The following is a 24861-nucleotide window of genomic DNA, read 5'->3' as shown; positions in this document are numbered from 1 at the left end:
CTCCCCCCCCACTCCTTTCCCCTGAGAATTGTCAGTCCTCTCCCTTCCTATGCCCCTGATTCTGTTATATTCACCAGTTTATTCTGTTCATCAGATTTTTAATTCACTTGATTTTTAGATTTACTTGTTGATATGTATTTGTTGTTCATAATTTTTATCTTTATCTTTTTTTCTTCTTCCTCTTCTTAAAGAATACGTTTCAGCATTTCATATAATACTGGTTTGGCAGTGATGAACTCCTTTAGCTTTTTCTTATCTGTGAAGCTCTTTATCTGACCTTTAATTCTGAATGATAGCTTTTCTGGGTAAAGTAATCTTGGTTGTAGGTTCTTGCTATTCATCACTTTGACTATTTCTTGCCACTCCCTTCTGGCCTGCATAGTTTCTGTTGAGAAATCAACTGACAATCATATGGGTGCTCCCTTGTAAGTAACTAACTGTTTTTCTCTTGCTGCTTTTAATATTCTCTCTTTGTCTTTTGCTCTTGGCATTTTAATTATGATGTGTCTTGGTGCGGTCCTCTTTGGATTCCTTTTGTTTGGGGTTCTGTGTGCTTCCTGGACTTGTAAGTTTATTTCTTTCACCAGGTGGGGGAAGTTTTCTGTCATTATTTCTTCAAATAGGTTTTCAGTATCTTGCTCTCTCTCTTCTTCTGGCACCCCCCATAATTCTGATGTTGGTACGCTTGAAGTTGTCCCACTGGCTCCTTACACTACCTTCATGTTTTTGGATTCTTTTTTCTTTTCCAGTTGGGTGTTTTTTGCTTATTTGTATTTCAAACTTTTGACTTGATTCTTGCGATCCTCTAGTCTGCTGTTGGATCTCTGTATATTATTCTTTATTTCAGTCAGTGTATGCTTAATTTCTAGTTGGTCCTTTTTCATAACCTTGAGGGTCACACTAAATTTATCGGTGGTTTCTAGAAAATTCTTGAAAAACCTTATAACCATGGTTTTGAACTCTATATCCAGTAGTTTGTTTTCCTCCATTTCTGTCATTTGTGACCTGTTTCTTTGTCTCTACATTTTGGCTGCTTCCCTGTGTTGATAGGGTGGCTTTGTGTGCTAGGTGTCCTAGCAGGGCCCAGTAGCTCAGCCTCCCCAGTTACCTGAGGTGGACACCCTTGGTGCACCCCTTTGTGGGCTGTGTGCACAGTCTTGCTGTAGTTAAGCCTTGATTGTTGTTGGTATCACTGGGAGGAATTGACCTCCAGGCCAGTTGGCTGTGAGGATCAGTTGTGTCTATGATGGGAGAACTTCTGTGTTGGAGACACCCTTATGGGGCAAGACTTGCTTCAGTGAGGCTTTGGTGCTCACTGAGTCTGCTCCCTGAGTGTGTCCCTTATGGATCTGAGGAGTTGTAATCTGGATGGTCCTACTCTTACCACTGGGTACACTGGCTCTTGGATCTTCAAGGAGGTGCTAATTTAGTCTCTGCCTGAGGCCACCCGGCAGAAGCTACAGAGAGATCTGCAGATTCCTCTTCTTTGTTTGGGGTTTGGAGGTGAAGCAATGCAAGCTGCTGTGGGGCCTTGGGCCTTCTTTTGTATGTTCTGGGTCTCTCTGACCCAGCTGCAGTTTGTTAGGTAATTTTAGATTGTAAAGGGCCAGGTCATTCATATGCAAAAGCCTCTGCGCCCAGCTTGGGTGGGGCAGGGTCTCAGGGAATCAACAAAGCAGAGCAAACAGCTATGGCTGCTCCTTAGCCCTGCCCTAAGAGGCCCCCGGGTCTCAGTTTCCCTCGGTAATCATTGCAAGCACCTCTGAGAGAAAGCCACCCTTGAGTTCCGCCCGATGCCAGACAGTCCAGTTTCTCCCCGTATGGGTCTGGGTCCCTAGTGTCTCGCCCGGAGTTCAGAGCAGTTGGGAGCTTATGTCTTTCTCCCGATTGACTCAGTTGCCAGCCCTTTCCTCCGCACGTTCCTCCATACCTCTGCACTTTACTTCCGCAGCTCCTCTGCGTCTCAGTGTGCTTTTCTCTTTTCTTCTAGTTGTAGAATTTCCACTCAGCCAGCCTTCCTGTGGTTCTGGATAATGTCCGTTTTGTTTTTTAGTTGTAGTTTTGAAGTGGTTGTGTGAGGCAGCAATTTCAGGTGTTTACCTATGCCACCATCTTGGTTTCTCCTAGCATAATGTTTTTAAGGTTCATTCATGTTGTAGCCTATGATAGGATTTTTTCTTTCTTTAAGGATGAATAATATTCCATTGTATGTACGTATCACATTTTTCTTTATTCATCTGTCAATGGATATTTAGGTTGTTTCCATCTCTTAGTTATTGTGAATAATGCTGCAGTAAACATGGGAGTACAGAGATCTCTTGGATATTCTATTTTCAATTCTTCTGGATAAATTCCCAGAAGAAGGATTACCAGATCATATGATAGTTCTATTTTTAATTTTTTGAGGAACTTCCATACTGTTTTCTACGTGGCTACACCATTATATTTTTCCACCAACAGTGCACAAGGATTCCAGTTCTTCACATCCTCTCCAACACTTAAAAGAAAAAATGGCCATACTAACAGGTGTGAGATTATATACCTCTTTGTGGTTTTGATTTGTATTTCTGTGATGATTAGTGATATTACGTATCTTTACATCTACCTGTTGGCCATTTGTATGTCTTCTTTGGAGAAATGTTTCAAGTTCTTTTCCAAGTTTTAAAATTAGGTCATTTTTGTTTTTGCTATGAGTTATAGGAGTTCCTTTTATATTTTCAATATTAAGCCTTTGTTAGATATATGGCTAACAAATATTTTTCTCCCATTTCATAGATTGGCTTTTGACTCTTGATCATTTCCTTTGCTGTACATAAATTTTTAAATTTGATGTAGTCCTACTTGCTTATTTTTGTGGTTTTTTTTTTCTTTCTTCTGTTCCTGTTGTTGTGGTAGCCAAGAAATCATTGCCAATACCAATGTTATGAAGTTTCCTCCCATGTGTTCTTCTTGGAGTTTTATAGTTAAAGTGTTTCTTTTAAATCTTTAATCCATTTTAGTTGATTTTTGTGTATGTTATAAGATAAATGTCCAGTTTCATTTTTTTTTTTTTTTGCTTGTGGATATTCAGCTTTCCTAATATCATTTGTTGAAGAGACTATTCTTTTCCTATTGTGTACTTTTGGCACCCTGTCAAAGATCATTTGGCCATATATACGTGGTTTATTTCTGGGCTTTCTATTCTGTTCCACTGGTCTATATGTTTATCTTCTGAAAAATTTGATGTAGTTATTTATTCTCATGTAGAAAAATACACATATGCACATGTGCTGAGTTTTTCATATAGTTCAAAATGTTAATAATGTATTTGAAGCTGAGCCATGGACCTCTGGGTCCTTTATTGATTTTTTTTTTTTTTACAAAGAGGAAGGGAGAGGGATAGAAAGTTAGAAACATCGATAAGAGAGAAATATCTGTCTGCTACCTCCTGCACACCTCCTACTGGGGATGTGCCCGCAGCCAAGGTACATGCCCTTGACTGGAATCAAACATGGGACACTTCAGTCCTCAGGCTGACGCTCTATCCACCAAGTCAAACTGGCTAGGGTTATTGATTTTTAGGGAGGGAGGAAGGGAAGGGGTGAGAGAGAAAGAGAGAGAGAAGAGAGAGAGAGAGAGAGAGAGAGAGGGAGAGACATCGATTTGCTGTTCCATGTATTTATACATTCACTAGGGGCCCAGTGCATGAATTCGTGTACCTTGAAAGAAACTGTGGGCCGCGAGGCTGGGCACAGGGTGGGTTTCAGCCCATCCTCTGCTCCCCTGCTAGGCCCCTCCCACTGCGGCCCATGGTCCTCTGTCTGCCAGCAGCCCCGCTCCCACGTCCTGAAGGCGCTGGCCCCACTCACACCCGCTGATGGCGAGGAGTGACTGGGGCCGGTGCCAACAACAGGTGCGAGCGGTGCCGGTAGCCGCCACTTGCGCCTGCTGACGACACCGAGTGATTGGGAATGCCGCCGGCAGTGGGTGCGAGTGCCCGGTGAGACCGCAGTGCGTGGGAGCAAAGAATTTTCAGTAACCACCAGAGGCTCACCCTGATGACAGTGAGCAGTGCACCACCGTGGTCTGGCGCCCCTGCTCACCTGCTCCACCATCCCATTGTGGCCGATGCCCGCCATGTTCCGCGTGCACCGCCTGGTGGTTAGTGCATGTCATAGTGACCGATTGTTCGGTTGTTCTGCCGTTAGGTCTATTTGCATATTAGGGTTTTATATGTATAGATTGGTTGCTTCTTATATGTGCCCTGACCTTGGATCAAACCTGCAACCTTGGCATATTGATTGGTATGATGCTCCAACCAACTAAGCCATACTGGCCAGGGCTATTTTTGAATTTTTATAAGAGTTTATTTGAGCCAAACTGACACATATTCTCGGGACCAATATCTCAAATGCTTTCATAAAATTTTAATGGAAGATAATTTCTAAGTATTATTATGATTTTACACATACATTTGATTTGTGAACTCTATATAAATAAGGGAATTTTCTTTTGTGACTTTTTAAACACTTTCCCACGCTTATTAATTTATGGTGGCTAATTTCTTTGAAGGAACAGTTCCCCTTTATTTTTTTAAATACATTTTTATTGATTTCAGAGAGAAAGGGAGAGAGAAACATCAATGATGAGAGAGAATCATTAATTGGCTGCCTCCTGGAAGCCCCCTACTGGGAATTGAGCCCACAACCCGGGCATGTGCCCTTGACTGGAATCACACCTGGACCCTTCAGTCTGCAGGCTGCTGCTCTATCCACTGAGCCAAACCAGCTAGGGCGAAGGAATAGTTCTTAATAACATGGTGCGCCCTAACTGGTTTGGCTCAGTGGATAGAGCGTCGGCCTGCGGACTCAAGGTTCCCAGGTTCGATTCTGGTCAAGGGCATGTACCTTGGTTGCGGGCACATCCTCAGTAGGGAGTGTGCAGGAAGCAGCTGATCGATGTTTCTCTCTCATCGATGTTTCTAACTATCCCTCTCCCTTCCTCTCTGTAAAAAAATCAATAATACATATGTGTGTGTGTGTGTGTGTGTGTGTGTGTGTGTGTGTGTATAATATATATATACACAAACAAAATAGGTAAAGAAAGAACAATGTTACGAGTGAGTTTAAAAAAAAATTAACATGGTGCAACAAAGGTCACAGTAAAGCCAAAATATTTGTTTTAATTCTTTCATAATATGAAGGATTATCGTTCATAGTGTTGGTTAGTATATAGCATTTTAAAAGTCTTTTAAATAATTAGTTTAAAGTATGCATTACTAAGAATTTCTTTCCTCCCTGATGTTTTCATTTTTTTAGTAGTCAACAAGATGCTACATCAGTAGCAACTGAGGCTTCAGAATCAATCACTTCAGATTTGCATTCATCAGAAGTTGGAATTAGAGTCTTATGTGAGGTGAATAATGCTGAGAGTAGTTGTACAGAAGAAAGAAATGTTGAACTAAAAAATATATCACTGTAAGTATTTAACATGGTAGGACTTAAAAATTTATTTTAAAACTTTTGGTAATTTCTTATAATTTAACAAATGTTAATAATGTTGCTTCTTTTAGGGATGAGGACGGAACTATAGACCATTTAATATGTCTGTGGTCTGAGTGTGTATATTTCATTACAGAAAGAGCTTCTTTCATATATGATGTATTATAGTATTACGAATTTTAGCAAAGTAGTAACTTAAGAAATTCTAAAATAATTTAAAAGCTTAAATATTTGCTTTTACTTGGTTTGAGTTAATATTCATGCCTGTTGTCAAAGTAGTGGATTTTGATATTTATGACTTTGAAGAGATTATAATGTTTTTTAGTATATAGATACTGGTTAAGTTAGTATCTTCACTAAAAATAGAACAAAAGCACCACAGAATTTCCCTTTGAAGAGATATGTCAAAAATTCAGACTTCCTTTTTGTCTCCCTCATAACTTCTCATATGGTCTTAAAAGCTATTCAGTTTATAAATTATTTATATTCAGTAAAGCAAAGTCATATTGAGAATCAACCTTATTTTTTAAAATAAAAATTGAAATTAGTCTTTGGTATGGATAATATATTATGGTTCAGCTGTCTAAAAGTGTAAAAAGGTATTGAGGGAAATATTCTTCCTACCATATATCCTTATTCACTTTAACAAGTACCAGTTTTATTTTTTCAGAAAATTTTTAAAAAGTATATTAAGCCCTAACCAGTTTAGCTGCAACAAAGGTCACAGTAAAGCCAAAATATTTGTTTTAGAGCATCAGTGGATAGAGCGTCAGCCTGTGGATTCAAGGGTCCCAGGTTCGATTCCGGTCAAGGGCATGTACCTTGGTTGTGGGCACATCCCCAATAGGGGGTGTGCAGGAGGCAGCTGATCGATGTTTCTCTCATCGATGTTTCTCTCATCGATGTTTCTAACTCTCTCTGTAAAAAATCAAATAAAATATATTTTTAGAAAAAATAAAAAATGTATTAAAGCTAATACAAGTAGCCCTGTCCATTGTTTGTTCAGTGGTTAGAGTGTCGGCCTAAACACCGGAGGATTTTAGGTTCAATTCCTGGTCAAGGGCATATACCTGGGTTGCAGGTTCGATCCCCAGCCCTGGTTAGGGCGCATGCAGAGTCAACTAATCAGTGTCTTTTGCTCACATCTATATTTCTCTCTCTCTCTTTCTCCTTTTCTCTTCCTCCCTTCCATTCTCTCTAAAAACCAGTGGAAAAAATGTCATTGGGTGGGGATTAACTACAACAATAAAAAGCTAATACATACATATATTTTAACTCTTTAAAAACCTAGTAGTATACATATCTTTTACATTTTTTTCTTATATCTACATACCTTTAAATAAAGACCTTCTTTATTATTTTTATAGCTGCATAGTGTTGTATGAAAAAACCACATTTTATATTATCAGTCCCCTATTGATGGCTATATGTTTACAAATAATGCTTATAATCTTACTGTACATTTTCACTTATTCATCTATAAGCAAGTGTATTTGTAGGTTAAGTTCCTGAAAATGGAAATGCTTGCTTCATGGTTATATATGTGTGTACATTTATGATTTTGATAAGTTAGTGTCAAAATGCTACCCATAGAAATTATACTAGTTTACATTCTCACCAACAATGTAAGAAAGCACCTCTTTTTCTTAGCAACTAATAATGCTGTTATCAAGCTGGGATTTTTGCTGGTCTTGATAGATTATAAAATAACACCTCAGTACAATATTTCCACCTCATTTTTTCTTTTTTGGCAGGGATATGTAATTCTTTTTTTTATTTCCTTCAGCTTTTTATTTAAATATTTTCTAACCTAAATGAAAGTTAAAGGAATAGAATAGTGAATATATATAATTCCAGGTAGATTTTTGGATTTTTTTTTTTAAGATTGATTTTTAGAGAGGAATAGAGAGAAACATCAGTGTGAGAGCAAGATGTTGATCAGCTGCTTCCTTCATGCCCCTATTGGGAATCGAACCCGAAACCTGGGTATATGCCCTGACTGGGAATCGAATTGGCAACCTTTTGGTGCATGGTACAACATCCAACCAACTGAGCCACACCGGCCAGAGTAAATTTTCTGATTTTTAATGTCTTGTCACATTTGTGCTCACTCTTGTTTTTTCTCTACTGTGTGTGTGTGTGTGTGTGTGTGTGTGTGTGTGTGTGTGTGTATTGATTTTAGAGAGGAAGGGAAAGGGGGAGAGAGATAGAAACATCAATGATGAGATAATCATTGATCATCAGCCTCCTGCACTCCTGCATGCCCCACATGGGGTCGAATCCACAACCCGGGCATGTATCCTGACCGTGAATCAAACCATGACCTCCTGGTTCCTAGGTTGATGCTCAACTACTGAGCCATGCCAGCCGGGCTAATATTTATTCTTAATTATACATTATTTTGTATTTCATCTTACCTTCACACTTTTGAAATGCTTCCCTTTTTAAATATTAAAATCATGTATATTTTGTAGTCATCTCAATTTTCTTTTGTGTTTCATTTATCTGTTTCTTCATATATCTGTTCTACAGCGTTTTAATTATTGATGTTGAATACTGTGTTTTGTTTTGTTTTTTAAATATATTTTATTGATTTTTTACAGAGAGGAAGGGAGAGAGATAGAGAGTTAGAAACATCAATGAGAGAGAAACATCGATCAGCTGCCTCCTACACCCCCACTACTGGGGATGTGCCCGCAACCAAGGTACATGCCCTTGACCGGAATCGAACCTGGGACCTTTCAGTCCACAGGCTGACGCTCTATCCACTGAACCAAACCGGTTTTGGCATGAATACTGTGTTTTTAACATCTGATGGAACAAGTTAGTTATTGCCTCATTGCTGTTTCTCAGTTTTCTTTGCTACTTTGTAATATGCTTAAAGGAGTTTTTTTCTGACTCTTGAGTGAATTTTGAAGAATTTCATTTAATATGCCTGAATGATAGTGCGTAATGATTTTTTTTTAGGGAAACTGATCAAACAGAAAATGTTAAACCTATGGTAAGAGGACGATTCCAGAGACCTAAACCCAATTTATCAAGGGCTGTTGGGAAGAAATCAGTTCTTTCACAAGGTAAAACAGATGCCAAGAGCAAGAATTTACATCCAGAAGCTCCAGTTGAAAAGGTATGGAGCAAGAGACTTTATAGATATTAAAATTATAAAAATTTTTTCCGAAATAGTTAGAAATAAAAATGTTTAGTTATAATTAAAAAGTAATGTTAGTGATACTATCACAAAGATACAAGAACTTACACATTAATATTAAATGTTTTACCAGTGTCTTGATTATGCATTTTCTTCAGAACAACTTTCCCATTAATATTAAATTTGTCTTAGCCAGGCCACTGTGGCTCAGTGGTTGGGCGTCAACTTATGAATCAGGATGTTGTGGTTCGATTCCCCATCAGGGCACATGCCCTGTTTGCAGGCGTGATCTTCGATGGGGAGCATGTAGGGGGGACCAGCTGATCAATGATTCTCTCTCATCATTGATGTTTCTATCTCTCTCTCCCACTACCTTCCTCTCTGAAGTCAATTTAAAAAAATATTTTAAGAATATTAAATTTGTCTTACTAGGCTCCTGCTTTATTTTATTTTTATTTAATTTTAAAAAATATATGTTTTTATTGATTTTTAGAGAGAGGGAGATAGAGAAACATTGATGTGAGAGAGGAACACCAGTCAGTTGCCTCCTGCATGCAACCTTCCTGGGGATGGAGCCCACAACCTGGGCATGTGCCTTGACCAGGAATGGAACTGGTGACCTTTTGGTACGTGGGACGATGCTCAACCAACTGAGCCGTATCAGCAAGGGCTTATGCATATTTTTTTTAGAACCTAAGACAAATTTCAAACATCCTCCATAATGACAAATCTGACTTTTATTATATGAAATTATTATTCAAAAAAATTTTTTGGCCGAAACCGGTTTGGCTCAGTGGATAGAGCGTCGGTCTGTGGACTGGAAGGTCCCAGGTTCGATTCCGGTCAAGGGCATGTACATTGGTTGCGGGTACATCCCCCGGTGGGGGGTGTGCAGGAGGCAGCTGGTCGATGTCTCTCTCTCATCGATGTTTCTAGCTCTCTATCCCTCTCCCTTCCTCTCTCTGAAAAATCAATAAAATATATTTAAAAAAAAAAATTTTTTGAGCCAGCTATACATAAAATTATATCTACAACCTTTTCATCTAAACACAGATATATTGCTCTGTTTGTCTTTTATAAACTTAAACTTTCTTTTTATGTATGTAAACATTTCTATAGTTTTTAATTATAAAATTTTGTTTTTGTTTTTGTTTAATATCCATTGATGTTTTAGAGAGAGTGAAAGAGAGAGAGAGAGAGAGTCAGAGAGAGAGAGAGAGAGAGAGGAAGAGAGAGAAGAGAGAGAGAAAGAGAGAAACATTTATGTGAGAGAAACATATCAATTGGTTGCCTCCTGTACTTGCTCTGACCCAAGGACAAACCTGCAACCCAGGTATATGCCCTTGACCAGGAATCGAACCTTCAACCCTTTGGTGTGGGCCGCCGCTCTAACCACTTAAGTCACACCAGCCAGGGCAATCATAACATAAAATTTAAAACTTCTTTCTCTAAATTTATTCATTTATATTTCTTGGGATTAATTGATCTTTTTAATTAAGGTTAACTTATCAATTTACTAGCCATTTCTCTAGTGGTGGATATTTAGGTTATTTCCATTTTTTAAACTCTTGAAATACAAGCAAACAATTTTTTAAATAGGGCTTTCTTAAGGTAAAACAAAGGATAAATTTTCAGAGGTGGTGAGATTAATGGGTCAAAATATTTTTAATATTTTTATAGGTCTTGTGCATTGTCACACTGACAGTCAAAAACATGACTCTATTTACATTCCTATAAGCACCAAATGCATGTTCCTGTTTCCTTATATTCATGCTAGCATTATATTGTTTTAAATTTTTTATTTTTGGTAAAATACTTTTTATAATGTTAAGTCTACATTTTTTCCTATTATGTGAAATAGCTTTTTTTATCATACTTTTTATAATTTAGTTACATTATAATTATATAAGGTACTAGAGGCCCAGTGCATGAAATTTGTGCACGGGGCTGGGGGGTGTCCCTCAGCCCAGCTTGCACCCTCTCCAATCTGGGACCTCTCGAGGGATGTCCGACTGCCCGTTTAGGCCCGATCCCACCGGACATCCCTCTGACAATCCAGGACTGCTGGCTCCCAACTGCTTGCCTGCCTGCCTTCCTGATTTCCCCTAACCGCTTCTGCCTGCCAGCCTGATCACCCCCTAACCACTCCCATGCCAGCCTGATTGATGTCTAACTGCTCCCCTGCCAGCCTGTTTGCCCCCAACTTCCCTCCTCTGCCGGCCTGGTCACCCCTAACTGCCTTCCTCTGCAGGGTTGATCACCTCCAACTGCCCTCCCTTGTAGGCCTGGTCCCTCTCAACTGCCTTCCCTTGCAGGCCTGGTCCCTCCCAACTGCCCTCCCCTGCTGGCCATCTTGTGGTGGCCATCTTGTGTCCACATCGGGGCAGGATCTTTGACCACATAGGGGCAGCTATCTTGATCTTGTGTGTTGGAGTGATGGTCAATCTGCATATTACTCTTTTATTAGATAGGATAGAGGCCTGGTGCATGGGTGGGGACCAGCTGGTTTGCCCTGAAGGGTGTCCTGGATCAGGGTGGGGTTCCCTTGGGGCATGGAGAGGCCTGGGCAAGGGGCTTGTGGTGGTTTGCAGGCTGGCCACGCCCCCCAGCGACCCAAGCAGAGGCCCTGGCATCTGGAATTTATTTACCTTCTACAATTAAAACTTTGTAGCCTGGAGTGGAGCCAAGCCTCCTGCTTGCTCCGTGGCCGGCAGCCGTTTCTGTTTGGATTTGTTTACCTTCTATAATTGAAACTTTGTATCCTTGAGTGGAGGCCTGGGCCCCCCAGAGTGTGTGGAAAGCTTGGCTTCCTCTGTTGCCAGGGAAACCCAAGCCTCCCTTCTGGTAGCCATCTTGGTTGGGGTTAATTTGCATACTTGCCCTGATTGGCTGGTGGGTGTGGCTTGGCTGGTGGGCGTGGCTTATGTAGTGGAGTGATGGTTAATTTGCATATTACTCTTTTATTAGAGAGGATTTTTAACTTCTAGAAAATTGGGGAAATACACACTCATGTAAAAATTAAAACATTCCTGGTCGGTGTGCCTCAGCTGATTGGAGCCTCGCAATCGGTGTTTTCTCTCCCTCCCTCCTTCTCTCTAAAAATTAACGAAAACATATCCTTAGGTGAGGATTAGGAAAAAATTAAAACAAAATCTACTTGTAATTTCGTTATTCAGATGCAACCAACATTTTAATTCTTCCAGCTTTTCTTAATTACAAAATTGAGTAGTAGTATTAATTCAGTTTTGTATCCTTTGGTATTTAACTTCTATAAATATTTTCCCATATCATTAAACATCTTTTGAAAACATGGTTTTTTAATTTAGTAACTTCATAATATTCTATCAGTGGGTGTGAACTGAGTTTATTTAAACATTTACCCATTGTTGAATATTTTGTCTATTTACAGTAGGGATGGGGAAACTTTTTTTTTGCAAAGGGCCATTTGGATATGTATAACATCATTCACGGGCCACACAAAATTAAATTAGCCTGCTATATTTGGTCAGACCTAATGCCTTGGCGGGGCTAGACCAAATGATTTTGTGGGCCTTATATGGCCTGTGGGCCAGACTTTCTCCAACCCTGATTTTACAGTGTTCGCTATTTTGTATAATATTCCAGTGAACATATTTGTACTTAAATTTTAGTAGAAATATTTTAGAATAGAGTCTTAACAATCATATTACTGGGTCAGAAGGATGAATATTTTTAAGGCTCTTGATTCATATTGACAAAAGGCTTTCTAGAAAGGATATACTGATTTGTGATTTGTAGTAATGTATGAGGTTATACAGGGTTAGGCAAAAGTAGATTTACAGTTGTAAATATATGAAACACAAGTTTATTCTTGTATTTTTCATTATTATTTTCCATATGAACAACTGTAAACCTACTTTTGCCTCACCCGGTATGTTTTCTAATACTTTAATCTGTATGATTTTAAAAACTCTCTTATTAGAAGTACAAAAGAAACTTTTTTGTTTAAATTTCCCTTTACTTATTGCAAAGTTTGAACTTTTTTATGTTAAGTAGATTAAATGTAAAACATTGAATTCATAGACCCACATGGAAAAGGATAAAATGAATTCATTTGACATTTCTGGAATGGAGAATACAGAGAAAGAGAACTCTGAAGCTGATACTGTATCTAAGTAAGTATTTAGGAAGTAGAATACAAATAGTAACTCTTAGGAATGATTGTAGTAATTTTTCTACTTGATACTGTCTGAGGTTTATTTTCAGCTATGCACTTTAAGTCCATTTTTAACAGTTGGTGTTGTTGAAACATTTACTAGGTGTACCAGTTAATAATGCCGATTTTGTAATCAAAGAAAACACAATTTCAAGAGAAACATCAAAAGTGCTTTATTCAAAGTCATGTCCATTGCTAGCTACACATTTCCCACATCTTTAGGAAATTTGTGGATACCGTCCCAATAGAATTTTTCTTGTTTTGAGGCAAACCATTCAGACACCCAATTTTCCCCTTCTTCGTATGTTTTGAAGTGCTACTCAGAAAGTGCATGTGCCATAATTGGAACAAGTGGTAATCTGAAGCAGCAAGGTCTGGTGAATACAGGGGTTGGGTTAATATTTCCCAGGAAAGATCTTTTATCGTGTCTTTACCTGGTTTTGATGTGTGTGTTGGTGCATCATCATGAAGCAAAATTACTTTGTCTTCTCTTCTGGAACATTTTTGTCATTTCACGATCAAAGCGTGGTTCAAATTGATTATTTGTTGTCAGTAGTGATCAGTATTAACGGTTTCACCTGGTTTTAGAAGCTCATAATACACCACACCTTCCTGATCCCGCCAAACATAGAGCATTGTCTTCTTTCCGAAGTGATTTGGCCTTGCAGTCAGTGTTGATGGTTGACCTGGATCAACCCATGATTTTGTGCGTTTGGGATTCTCAAAATAAATCCACTTTTCATTGCCAGTCACAATTCGATGCAAAAAAGACTTTCTTGCCATTGAAGCAACATTTTACTGATGACTTTTCGGTTTTCCATTTGTCTTTCGTTCAGTTGATGTGGCACCCATTTTCTTTCCTTTAAAATCTTTCCCATTGCTTGTAAACGATTGGAAATTGTTTTCTGAGCAATGTTTAATCTTTCTGCAAGTTGTTTTTGACTTTGACATGCATCTTCATCCAATAATGCTTGTAATTGTTGGTCTTCAAACGTTTTCGGTTGACTTGGATGTTCTTTGTCTTTCATATCAAAATCATCACTTTTAAAGTGTTTAAACCAACGTTCACAAGTATCTTGAGATGGAGCATGTTCACCATAAGCTTCCCGAAGTGTACGATAACTTTTTCTTTAAAATAAAGTAATGAATTAAAACTTCCCGCAAATGCTCTTTTTTTTTGGCACGAAATTTGACATTTTTAAGCGTAAAAATATCTATGATGTTAACACCTTCAGCAAATTTGACATATGAAGTTTTGAAGCTTGTTGTCAATACAACAAAATAGCATATATATCAAATCGTATATATATCAACATATGTATAACTACATCTATTGAAAAAAATCTGCATTATTAACTGGTACACCTAGTAAATAACGCTCATTATGCTTAATGTTGGTGTAGGCAAAGTAGGTTTACAGTGTGAGTATGCAATTTATTTTTGTATTATTATAATCATAACTTGCATGTCTTTTTCCATACAAGCAACTGTGAACCTACTTTTGTCCACCCCTGTATTGTAGAAATAAATTATGATATGGATCCATTAAGTTAGCAATTACATTTCTCCCTCAGCTTACTAACAAGCTTACTAACAAAGTTTGTTAGATAAGTTAATGGGTAAGATAATGTGTTTCTGTATAATTTTACTTATAACAAGGGGTTTTAGAAGGGAATGTTTAATTTATAATGGAGATCTAGAATAGACATTGCTCCAGTATGAATCTGAACCAGTGGATTTTGGACTGTATATTTATGCCATAATCTGTTTCCAGTGCCCTGGTAATGTACATTATACAATATTATACTTAGTGGGGAATTGTAGTACATGCTTATCTGATGTAAATTTTTTAATTTTGTGATGAAAATTTGATTTTAAAATGCTTTTTATAGTCAGGCTTCCAGGATTATGTCTTGGGTTCCAAAGATTCAAAGTGTAGAAGTATAAATATCTTTGAAGGATGTTCTTGAGGATACTTATGAATTATTTTATATTACAAATTATTTGTACCTGAGAGAAGGAAATACTAAAAACAAGCAAGTATGTGAATTCAGAATAACTATTGATTTGATTCCTTTCTAACTGTAGTTTGAGTGAAAAAATGAATCTGCAGGAAGATAATCAACCAAAGGCTTTCAGACCTGCACGACTGAGGGGCCGATTACAAAGGCCAAAGCCAAATGTAGTTAAAGCTGCTGAAAAAAAAGAAATCCCTGCATCACAGGAAGAAATTGGGGCCAATGTAGAAAAGAATGAAAATGAATCCTGTGTTGATATAAATGTAAGTATTCTGATTCCTCCCAGTGTTTTTTGTTAAATATATAAGCCTCCTTTCACCCTCTTTTTATATATTTTCATTTATTTCAAAGAGGAAGGGAGAGGAGATAGAAATATTGATGATGAGAGAGAATCATTAATTGGCTGCCTCCTGCACGCCCCACACTGGGGATTGAGCCGGCAATCCGGGAATGTGCCCTGACGGAGAATTGAACCATGACTTCATGCTTCTTAGGTCAACCCTCGACCACTGAGCCATGCTGGCTGGGCCTCACCCACTTTTAAATAGTAGTGTTATACCATTGTGTACATTGTTCATTAAATATAAGACCAAAATCTCATAGGCAGCCACTTGGCTAATTGTAAAGCCATGTAACTCAGCTCTCTGGATTTTGGGCATTTATATGATGGATCATCTACTTTCATCTTACTTCATATTTGACTTGCTTTTTCCCATTACTCTGCAGATTTTGAATTCCACTTCCTTTTGAAAATATAGCTTGATATGTGAATTTTAACGCTGGCAGAAACAAAATGTTAAAATCTTCCTACTAAAATATAATTCTAAGAACAGATTATGGATTTTAGATTATTTACATAATAATAACTAGTCTTTTTGATAAGGGTAACAGTTGGCATAATTTCCAAGGTCTGTAATGTGATTATAATAATAAGATAGATTCAGAGAGATAGATCCCAGGGTATAATTCTTACAGATGAGACTAAAGCAGTTACTTGCTTTCTGATTGGGAGGAAAATGGGGCCTTTGAGATGAGGTAAAAGGTGTGGCTTATGAAATTTCCTAAGATATCTAAAGAAAAAAACCAACATCTTTGGACTATCATTTTATGGTTTTGAAATGTTACTGTTTTCTTTGTACTCAAATTGGACATTATAAATGGTTGTTCATTTTGAAAACTAAAACTTTTTAAAAAAATGTCTTCGTTATCAAGACTCCTGAACAGATAGAAGATCAGTCATGTGACATCACCTCACAATCTGGAAAAAAAGATACTTCATTTCAAAATGTGCAACCAGATGAGCCCAAGTCTCTTAATGAATGTCCAAGGTAAGCATCATCTTATTGATTATATAATTTTAAAATTTTGTATAAAGTTTTACAAATTGTTAATTTTTAAAAAGACACAAATCAGACTTGATTTTTTTTATATATCAAGTTACATAATATCTATAATAATAAAAGTGTGATATCCTAATTAGACTGGACAGCCGAATGACCTTCCGGATGTCATTCTGGACGTTCTTCCAGATGAAGCTGCAGTGGCGGGGGCCAAGGCAGAGGCGGTTAGGGGCGATCAGGCAGGCAGGCAGGCAGAGAGATTGGGGCGATCAAGCAGTCAGGCGAGTAGTTAGGGGTAATCAGGCAGGCAGGTGAGTGGTTAGGGGTGATCAGGCATGCAGAATGGTTAGGGACGATCAGGCAGGCAGGTGAATGTTTAGGGGCAATCAGGCAGGCAGGCAGAGTGGTTAGGGGCGATCAGGCAAGCAGGCAGGTGAGCGGTTAGGAGTCAGCGGTCCCGGATTGTGAGAGGGATGTCCGACTGCCGGTTTAGGCCCGATCCCATTGGGATCGGGCCTAAACCGGCAGTCGGACATCCCCTGAGGGGACCAGGATTGCAAGAGGGTGCAGGCCCGGCTGAGGGGACTCCTCCCCTCACCCCCTGTGCACGAATTTCGTGCACCGGGCCTCTAGTTTAGAAATATAACTTCATTTTAAAAAAAATATGTTTTTATTGATTTCAGAGACGGAGGGAAAGGGAGGGAGAGATAGAAACATCAGTGATGACAGAGAATCATTGATCGGCTGCCTCCTGCATGCCCCCAGTGGGGATCGAGCCCATAAACTGGGCATGTGCCCTTGACCGGACTTGAACCCGGGACCCTTCAGTCTGCAAGCTGACACTCTTTCCACTGAGCAAAACCAGCTAGGGCTATAACTTCATTTTTCAAGGCAATTTATGTCATAGCCTTCATGTCGATTTGTCAGTTTTGGGTGATTTGAAAAGAGCTACTCATCATAAATTAGACCTTGAGTTCACATGGATAGGATTACCATTTAACATGCATGTTAAATCATATGTCTATGTCCAAATGTGATAACGTTTCTTATTTTTTTAGTATTTTTGATTTTTGAGATTAGATTGAACCCATATTGCCTTTATTTAAGGTTTACATAAATTTTATGTAAAACTTATATGTAAAAACCCATACTTCTCACAGCCAAAGCTCTTTTATATTTGTTATTTCCCCTCTGGAGGGCACCAAGCCAGATTAATGGAATTATTAATATACTTTAATTTCTTTTTCCTTTTGTAAATATTTAATGTGCAAAAAGCAGTGAGCATAGACTAATGGACTCCCATGTACTTACTATCTAGTTTCAACAATTATTAATATTTTTCCAATCTTTCCATTTAAAGTCTGGCCTATTTTATACTTTATTATAGCTGTATTAGCCTGTTGACTACCTAACCTGAGAGGGAAAGCTCGGTTCCTGAACTATTATAAAGATCTTTATTTGAAAAATTTCTTTATTCTTCACTTCTTCCTCTATTCTTTTGCTTCTTATTTCCTATACTGCCTTCCCCCACCCCCAAACTATTTTTCTATTCTGCCACAGAATCTCTGGGTAGAATTCTGTACAGTGACATTATTTGGTACATATCTCTGATATAGATATCTGATATCTGACAGTTTGGATTTTTTGTTTATGTTTTTTTCTGTTTAAACCAAACTTCATTAAAAAAAAAAAAAAACCCTCTCTATAGAGGACATGCTTTTACTTATTTTTAGAGAGAGAGGAAGGGAGAGAAAAAGAGAGGGAGAAAGAGTGCGAGCGAACCACAGATACAAGAATGAAATATTGATTGGTTGCCTCCAATATTTGGCCCTACTGGAGACTGAACTTGCAACCTGGGTGTGTGCCCTGACTGGGAATTGAACTTGCAACCTCTTGTTGTACTGGATGATACTCTAACCAACTGAGCCACGCCTGCCAGGGTTAAACCAATCTCCATTTAATAGTTCATCTTGGCTTGGTAGAAAATTAAGTTTTTAGTGTTCTTTGGGTTTTAGAACCCTGGTAGATATGTTTATAACTAGCTAGAGGCATGAAATTTGTGCACTGGTAGGGTCCCTAGGCCTGGTCGGCGATCAGGGCTGATCTGTGGGGTGACAGACAGGGTGATCGGGAGGGCCCCCGCTGGTACCCGCATTTGCTGGCCTGGGTCCTGTGGGCTGGGGGCAGCTCCTGCATTGAGCGTCTGCTCCCTGGTGGTCAGTGCTTGTCATAGCGACCCATCATTCTGCTGGTCGTTCCATTGTTTGGTCGATTTACATATTAGGCTTTTACTGTATAGGATAACCAGTCTGATGTCAACAACTATTTTTTTTTCAAGGCAGTGTCCTTTCTGTTTTATCATGTGGTCTTTCTGGTCTTTGAATCTCCAACATTCTTAAAAATAATTCTAAGATTCTATGTTTTATCAAGCCATATGTCTTTTTGTATCTAATAGGCAGTTCTCCTCCCTCCCAAAGACTTTGAACTGTTAAGGTGCTATGTAAGAGAAAGAGAAAATAAAGAGATTCTGAGATGAAGAATGCATTAAAAATTCTTCTTGATTATATAAATGAGCAAATATATCTAAAACATTTCTCTAGGCTAATTTGGCATCCTGTGTACTCATGATTATCTTATGGATGTTTATAAGTACTTTGTTGATTCTTAAACTGTATTTTAGAAAAACACACGTGGACCATGGAGTAGATTTGTAATTGTGTGCACATTCTTCTATCTTCGCCAGTTATGATCCTCTTTTTTTGGCCTTTTTCCTTAAATTCTGTGATCTTGGAGAGTTGTGGATCCATTATATGTTTTAAGTTGAGGAATAATTCAGTACAATTTCATATCTGATTTCTAACCTCGGGTACTGCTCTTCAGTTAATTATGCAGGTGATATGAGCTCTATAGGAGAAGATCTGCCTCATTCACCATTGTATTCCCAGTTCCTAGCACATGCCTTCCAGGCATGTAGTAGGTGCTTAGAACTATTTGTTGATTGGTTGTTCATGAACTCCAAATAATGTGGTACTGATGATCCTATCTAATAAGAGTAATATGCAAATTAACCATCACTCTGTCACACCCACAAGCCATACCCACAAGCCACGCCCACCAACCAATCAAGAGCGAGTATGTAAATTGACCCCAGCCAAGATGGCTGCGGCCACTGAGCGAGCAGGAGGGAGGCTTGGGTTTCCCCGGTGATGGAGGAAGCCAAGCTTTCTGCACACCCTGGCCGGCCCAGGCCTCCGCTTAAGGCTACAAAGTTTCAATTATAGAAGATAAATAAATACCAACAGAAATGGCTGCCACCATGGAGCAGGCAGGAGGCTTGGCTTCACTCCAGGCTACAAAGTTTCAATTGTAGAAGATAAATCCCAGAACCAGGGCCTCCGCTTGGGTCGCCGAGGGGTGTGGCCAGCCTGCAAACCACCACAGGCCCCTTGCTCAGGACAACCCATACCCCAAGGGAACCCCCACCCTGATCTGGGACACCCTTCAGGGCAAACCAGCCGGCCCCCACCCGTGCACCAGGCCTCTATCCTATCTAATAAAAAAGTAATATGTAAATTGACCACTCTAACACACAAGATGGCTGCCCCCATGTGGTCAAAGATCCTGCCCCCATATGGACACAAGATGGCCACCACAAGGTGGCCAGCAGGGGAGGGCAGTTGGGAGGAACCAGGCCTGCAAGGGAGGGCAGTTGTGGGCGATCAGGCCAGCAGGGGAGGGCAATTGGGAGAGACCAGGCCTGCAAGGGAGGGCAGTTGGGGGCAATCAAGCCTGCAGGGGAGGACAGTTAGGGGTGGCCAGGCCGGCAGAGCAGGGAAGTTGGGGGCAACTAGGCCTGCAGGGAAGGGCAGATGGGGGGGACTCAGGCCTGCAGGGGAGGGCAGTTAGGGGCAAACAGGCTGGCAGGGGAGAGGTTAGGTATCAATCAGGCTGGGAGGGGAATGGTTAGGGGGTGATCTGGCTGCAGGCAGAGTGGTTTGGGGCAGTCAGGAAGGCAGGCGAGCAGTTGGGAGCCAGCAGTCCTGGATTGTGAGAGGGATGTCCGACTGCCCGTTTAGGCCCGATCCTACCAGCGGGCAGTCGGACATCCCTCGAGGGGTCCCAGATTGGAGAGGGTGCAGGCTGGGCTGAGGGACACCCCCCTCCTCATGCACGAATTTCATGCATCGGGCCTCTAGTTTATCCATAAAAGTAAAGTTTATCAAAGACCTTTGATTACTCAGAGGCTATTTAAGCATATGGAATATAATCATAACATTGTGTATTTGTATCTTAAAATCTGAATTGATATTAAAGTAATGAGCCTATCTAATAATAGACAAATATGTAAATTGACCGTACCTTCGCTATGCCCATGATTGGCCAGGAGGCGCAGGGGGGCAGGACTCGGGGTGGCCGGGGTGGCTGATTGGGCCAGCAGGACGCTGAGCTGTCGTCGCCAGTGGCGGCTCGAGCTCAGTGTCTGTGCCATGGCTGTGCTGCGGCACAGAAGGGGCCTCTGGGGCAGCGAGCCCACATCCCACCGCGGACCATCAAAAGCTCCGGCATCAGGCCTTTCAGAAGCCTCCGCCGCGCCGGAGGCTTCTGAAAGGCCTGGTGCACCAACGGACAGGCACCCACCTCCCCCGCGATCGAAAGCGAAAGCATGGGAGCTGGGTGCCTGTCCGCTCCGGCACCAGGATGGCTGGTTAGGCCTAGGGGACCCTACACATGCATGATTTAATCATGCACTGGGCCTCTAGTATTATTAATAAATCTTTTGCTTAAAGCATTTACATGTTTTAAGAATATGCTAGTGTCTAAAATGTGACTTTATAATGATACTAGAGGCCCGGTGCATGAATTCGTGCATGGGTGGAGTTTCCAGGGGGGTTGAGTGGGGGGCTGGGATGTGATCAGCCCTCTGAGCGGGCCATGGGACACCCTTGCTGGCCTGGGATCCGGATCCATCCCGCTGACATTCGCGCCTGTTGTTGGGAGCCACCTGGCATTTTATATTGTTTCTTCCTTGTGGAGTGTTTAGGGAGGAAAAGTGGCCACGGTGCCCAAGGCCGACATCCAGGAGGCCATCAGTGCTGTCGGGATCGTGCCGGCAGTGCTGGTCCATTGGTGCCTGTACTGTTCTCTGGAGGTTGGGCCTGTAGGACTACTGAGGGAATGAGTGGCTGCCACCCGGCTGGTGCGATGCTCTGACCACCAGTGGGCAGCTCCTGTGTTGAGCGTCTGCCCCCTGGTGGTCAGTGCATGTTATAGTGACCAGTTGTTTGGTTGCTTAGGCTTTTATATATATAGATTTTATCTTTTCCCATGATAACCAAACCAAGGTTGCTAGTACACAAACCTTACTAAAAGCTAAATATTTCTGGATGGAGATGAAAAGTATCGTAAGTCAGAAAATAGAATAAAACCCACTAAGAACTAACTAAATTAAATATCCTTTACCAGTTTGTATTAATTTTACATTGAATGTTATCTATTACTAAAGTTAATGATAGTTGAAAAACACCTCAGTTACATAAACAAGTACAATTTGAAAATTAGTCTTGTACTAAGAACCTGTCTTGTGTTATCAAAAATTGCATTGAAAAACATGTTTCAACAAAGAAAGATAGGTTGGGACATAGACAAGTTCAAGCAAGCACTAACATAGTTGTAAAAAATTTAAAAAGTAAAAAAAAAAATTTTTTCTTTTGTTAATCCTCATCCGAGGATATTTTTCCATTGATTTTTTAGCGAGAATGGAAGGGTGGGGGAGAGACAGAGAGCGAGAGAAACACTGAGGTGAGAGAGACACATGGATTGGTTTCCTCCTGCATGGCCCGACTAGGGCCGGGGATCGAGCTTGTAACTGAGGTATGCACCCCTGACTGGAATTATACCCGGGACCCTTCAGCCAGCGGGCTGATGCTCTATCCACTGAGCCAAACCAGCTAGGGCAGTTTTAACTCATTTTTAAAAAGCTGTTGTATACACTTGTTCAGACTAACATTGCTGAAATGCCCAGTAACACTCAGGAAACTGCCAAATACTGTTCATTTAATTCTTCTTTTAAGCCCCAATTTGTATTCTCTTAGAGAAATGTCTGTACAGGAAATATCATTTTAAATTGTTTTTAAAAGTGAGGAGGTGTGAACCTAGTACTTAGTCATAAGGCTGTATCTTTTTCAAATCATGCCTCCATCCAGCTGTTTGAGATGCCAGTCAAGTCTGGCCATATAAGTGGGTCCCTTAACTCTATGGTAAGTCATATGTCTGTGTAAGTGATAGTAGGGGCAGAGATATAGGAATAGCAGACACAAATTGGGCTAGCTACAATGTAGAGCCTGGAGAGTTTTTCTCCGACAGTGTTTGTGAAGAATGGTGTGAATGACAATTAGTAGGAAACTATTCTGGGCCAATTAGCTGCTAATCTAATTGACCTTATTGATGACTTTTTCTTTATATATGTCTCTAGGAAATAGATATTTTATTATTTTAAAATTTTACCATATTTTCAAAAGATGAAATTTTCCTCTTGATTTTAATTTAATTTTATTATTTTTAATAAATTCTCTACTTAGTTTTGTTTTATAAATTTTTATTTATTGATTGATTTGAGGGGGGTGGAGAGAGAAACATCAATTTATTGTCCACTGATTTATGCATTTATTGGTTGATTCTTATATGTGCCCTGACCAGAGATTGAACCTGCAACCTTGGCATATGGAACAACGCTCTAATCAACTGAGCTACCTGGCCAGGGCTCTCTTTTAATTTAATTTGATTTTTATTGATATCAGAGAAGAAGAGAGAGAGATAGAAACACCAATGATATGAAAGAATCATTGCTTGGCTGCCTCCTGCACACCCCCTACCAGGGAATGGGCCCATAACTGGGCATTTGCCTTGACTGGGAATTGTACCATGACCTTCTGGTTCATATTTCAGTGCTAAACCACTGAGCCACACCATCCAGGTTCCCTTTTAATTTTTAAATTTTACTCAGAGATTCCTTGGGCTTTCTTAATTTTCTTATTTTTTAATTCGAGAGTCCCTCGTGTTTCAGTAGTGAGTTCTCAACCATCATCTCTTCAACAGACAATCTGGTTTAAAATTTAATTGTCTTTTCTTTTTATAGTATTCAAGAGGATAATGAAGCAAATATACTCAAACAGGTTCCAGTTCTAAAGAATCGATTTCAGAAACCAAAGCCAAATATAGGAAGAAGAACTGGAAGAAGAGACATTTCCTCAAAGGAAGAGGTACCAGAGGAGATTGTTGTGTCTGGGAAAAAGACAGCAGCAAGACTAGAAACCTCATCAAAGGAGAAGGAACCAGTGGAGGCTAGCATTACAAAGGAAATTGAGTCAAAGTTAAAAGAAACTGGGAGAAGAGACATCTCTCTCAGGGAGAAGAAACCAGAAATGATTGACTTCACCGTGGAAATGGAGACAGATTTGAAAGAAACTGGGAGAGAGATTTCTCTAAGGGAGAAGATTCTAGAGGTGACTGGTGCCATTGAGGAAAGAGAGACGGATTTGGAAGAAACAGAGAAAGGAGAAATATCCTCACAGGAAAAGGCCCCAGAGGTTAACACTGTAGGGGAAGCGGAGGCAGGGATGAAAGAACCTGGAAGGGTGATTTCTCCAAGGGAAGAGATACCGGAGGTGACTGTGACAAATGCCACTGAGGAAAGAGAGACGGATTTGGAAGAAACCATGAGAAGAGAAATATCCACACAGGAAAAGGCCCCAGAGGTCTACACTGTAGGGGAAGTGGGGACAGATTTGAATGAAACTGGAATGGAGATTTCTCCAAGGGAAGATATACCAGAGGTAACTATGACTAATGCCACTGAGGAAATTGAGTCGAATTTAGAAGAAACTGAGAGAAGAGAAATATCCACACAGGAAAAGGCCCCAGAGGTCAACACTGTAGGGGGAGTGGGGACAGATTTGAATGAAACTGGAATGGAGATTTCTCTAAGGGAGAAGATTCTAGAGGTGACTGGTGCCATTGAGGAAAGAGAGACGGATTTGGAAGAAACAGAGAAAGGAGAAATATCCTCACAGGAAAAGGCCCCAGAGGTTAACACTGTAGGGGAAGCGGAGGCAGGGATGAAAGAACCTGGAAGGGAGATTTCTCCAAGGGAAGAGATACCGGAGGTGACTGTGACAAATGCCACTGAGGAAAAAGAGATAGATTTGGAAGAAACCAGGAGAAGAGAAATATCCACACAGGAAAAGGCCCCAGAGGACAGAGTTATAGAAGTAGAGGCAGATTTGAAAGAAATTGGAAAAGAAACTCTCTCAAGAGAAAAGGTACTAGTGGGGATCAGTGCCATAGGGGAAAGGGAGATTAATTTGAAAGAAACTGGGAAAAGAGACATTTCTCTGATGGAAAAGATGGCTGTCTTTAAGGTAACAGAGGCAGATTTGAAAGAAACGGGAAGAAAAATTTCCTTGAGGAAAATTGAATCAGAAGAGATCAGTGCTACAGAAGAAATGGTGGCAGGTTTGGAAAAAACTGAAAAAATGGATATTTCTCTAAGGGAAAACGAACCAGAGGAGACTGGGACCTCACTACAAACTGAGACAGATTTAATGCAGAGCAGAAGTGCTGATTGCAGTGCTGTGCCTTCACTAAATATCAAAGTATGTACTTTTCCGTCCTAAACATTTTT

At 40.1% G+C, this 24861-nt stretch overlaps 1 protein-coding gene across 1 annotated transcript in view; it reads left to right on the top strand.

The window, feature by feature from the left end:
• The window catches only part of BDP1 (B double prime 1, subunit of RNA polymerase III transcription initiation factor IIIB), a 96264-nt gene that overhangs the window by 30764 nt on the left and 40639 nt on the right, over nt 1-24861 (top strand). The window contains 6 exon segments of the mRNA XM_054715179.1: nt 5298-5456; nt 8448-8607; nt 12691-12782; nt 14912-15104; nt 16054-16169; nt 23317-24832. Of these exon segments, the coding sequence (XP_054571154.1) occupies nt 5298-5456; nt 8448-8607; nt 12691-12782; nt 14912-15104; nt 16054-16169; nt 23317-24832 (2236 nt within the window).

This window comes from Eptesicus fuscus, chromosome 4 (genome assembly GCF_027574615.1).
Source record: "Eptesicus fuscus isolate TK198812 chromosome 4, DD_ASM_mEF_20220401, whole genome shotgun sequence".
Taxonomy (NCBI): domain Eukaryota; kingdom Metazoa; phylum Chordata; class Mammalia; order Chiroptera; family Vespertilionidae; genus Eptesicus; species Eptesicus fuscus.
This window is presented reverse-complemented; position numbering and strand designations above follow the sequence as displayed.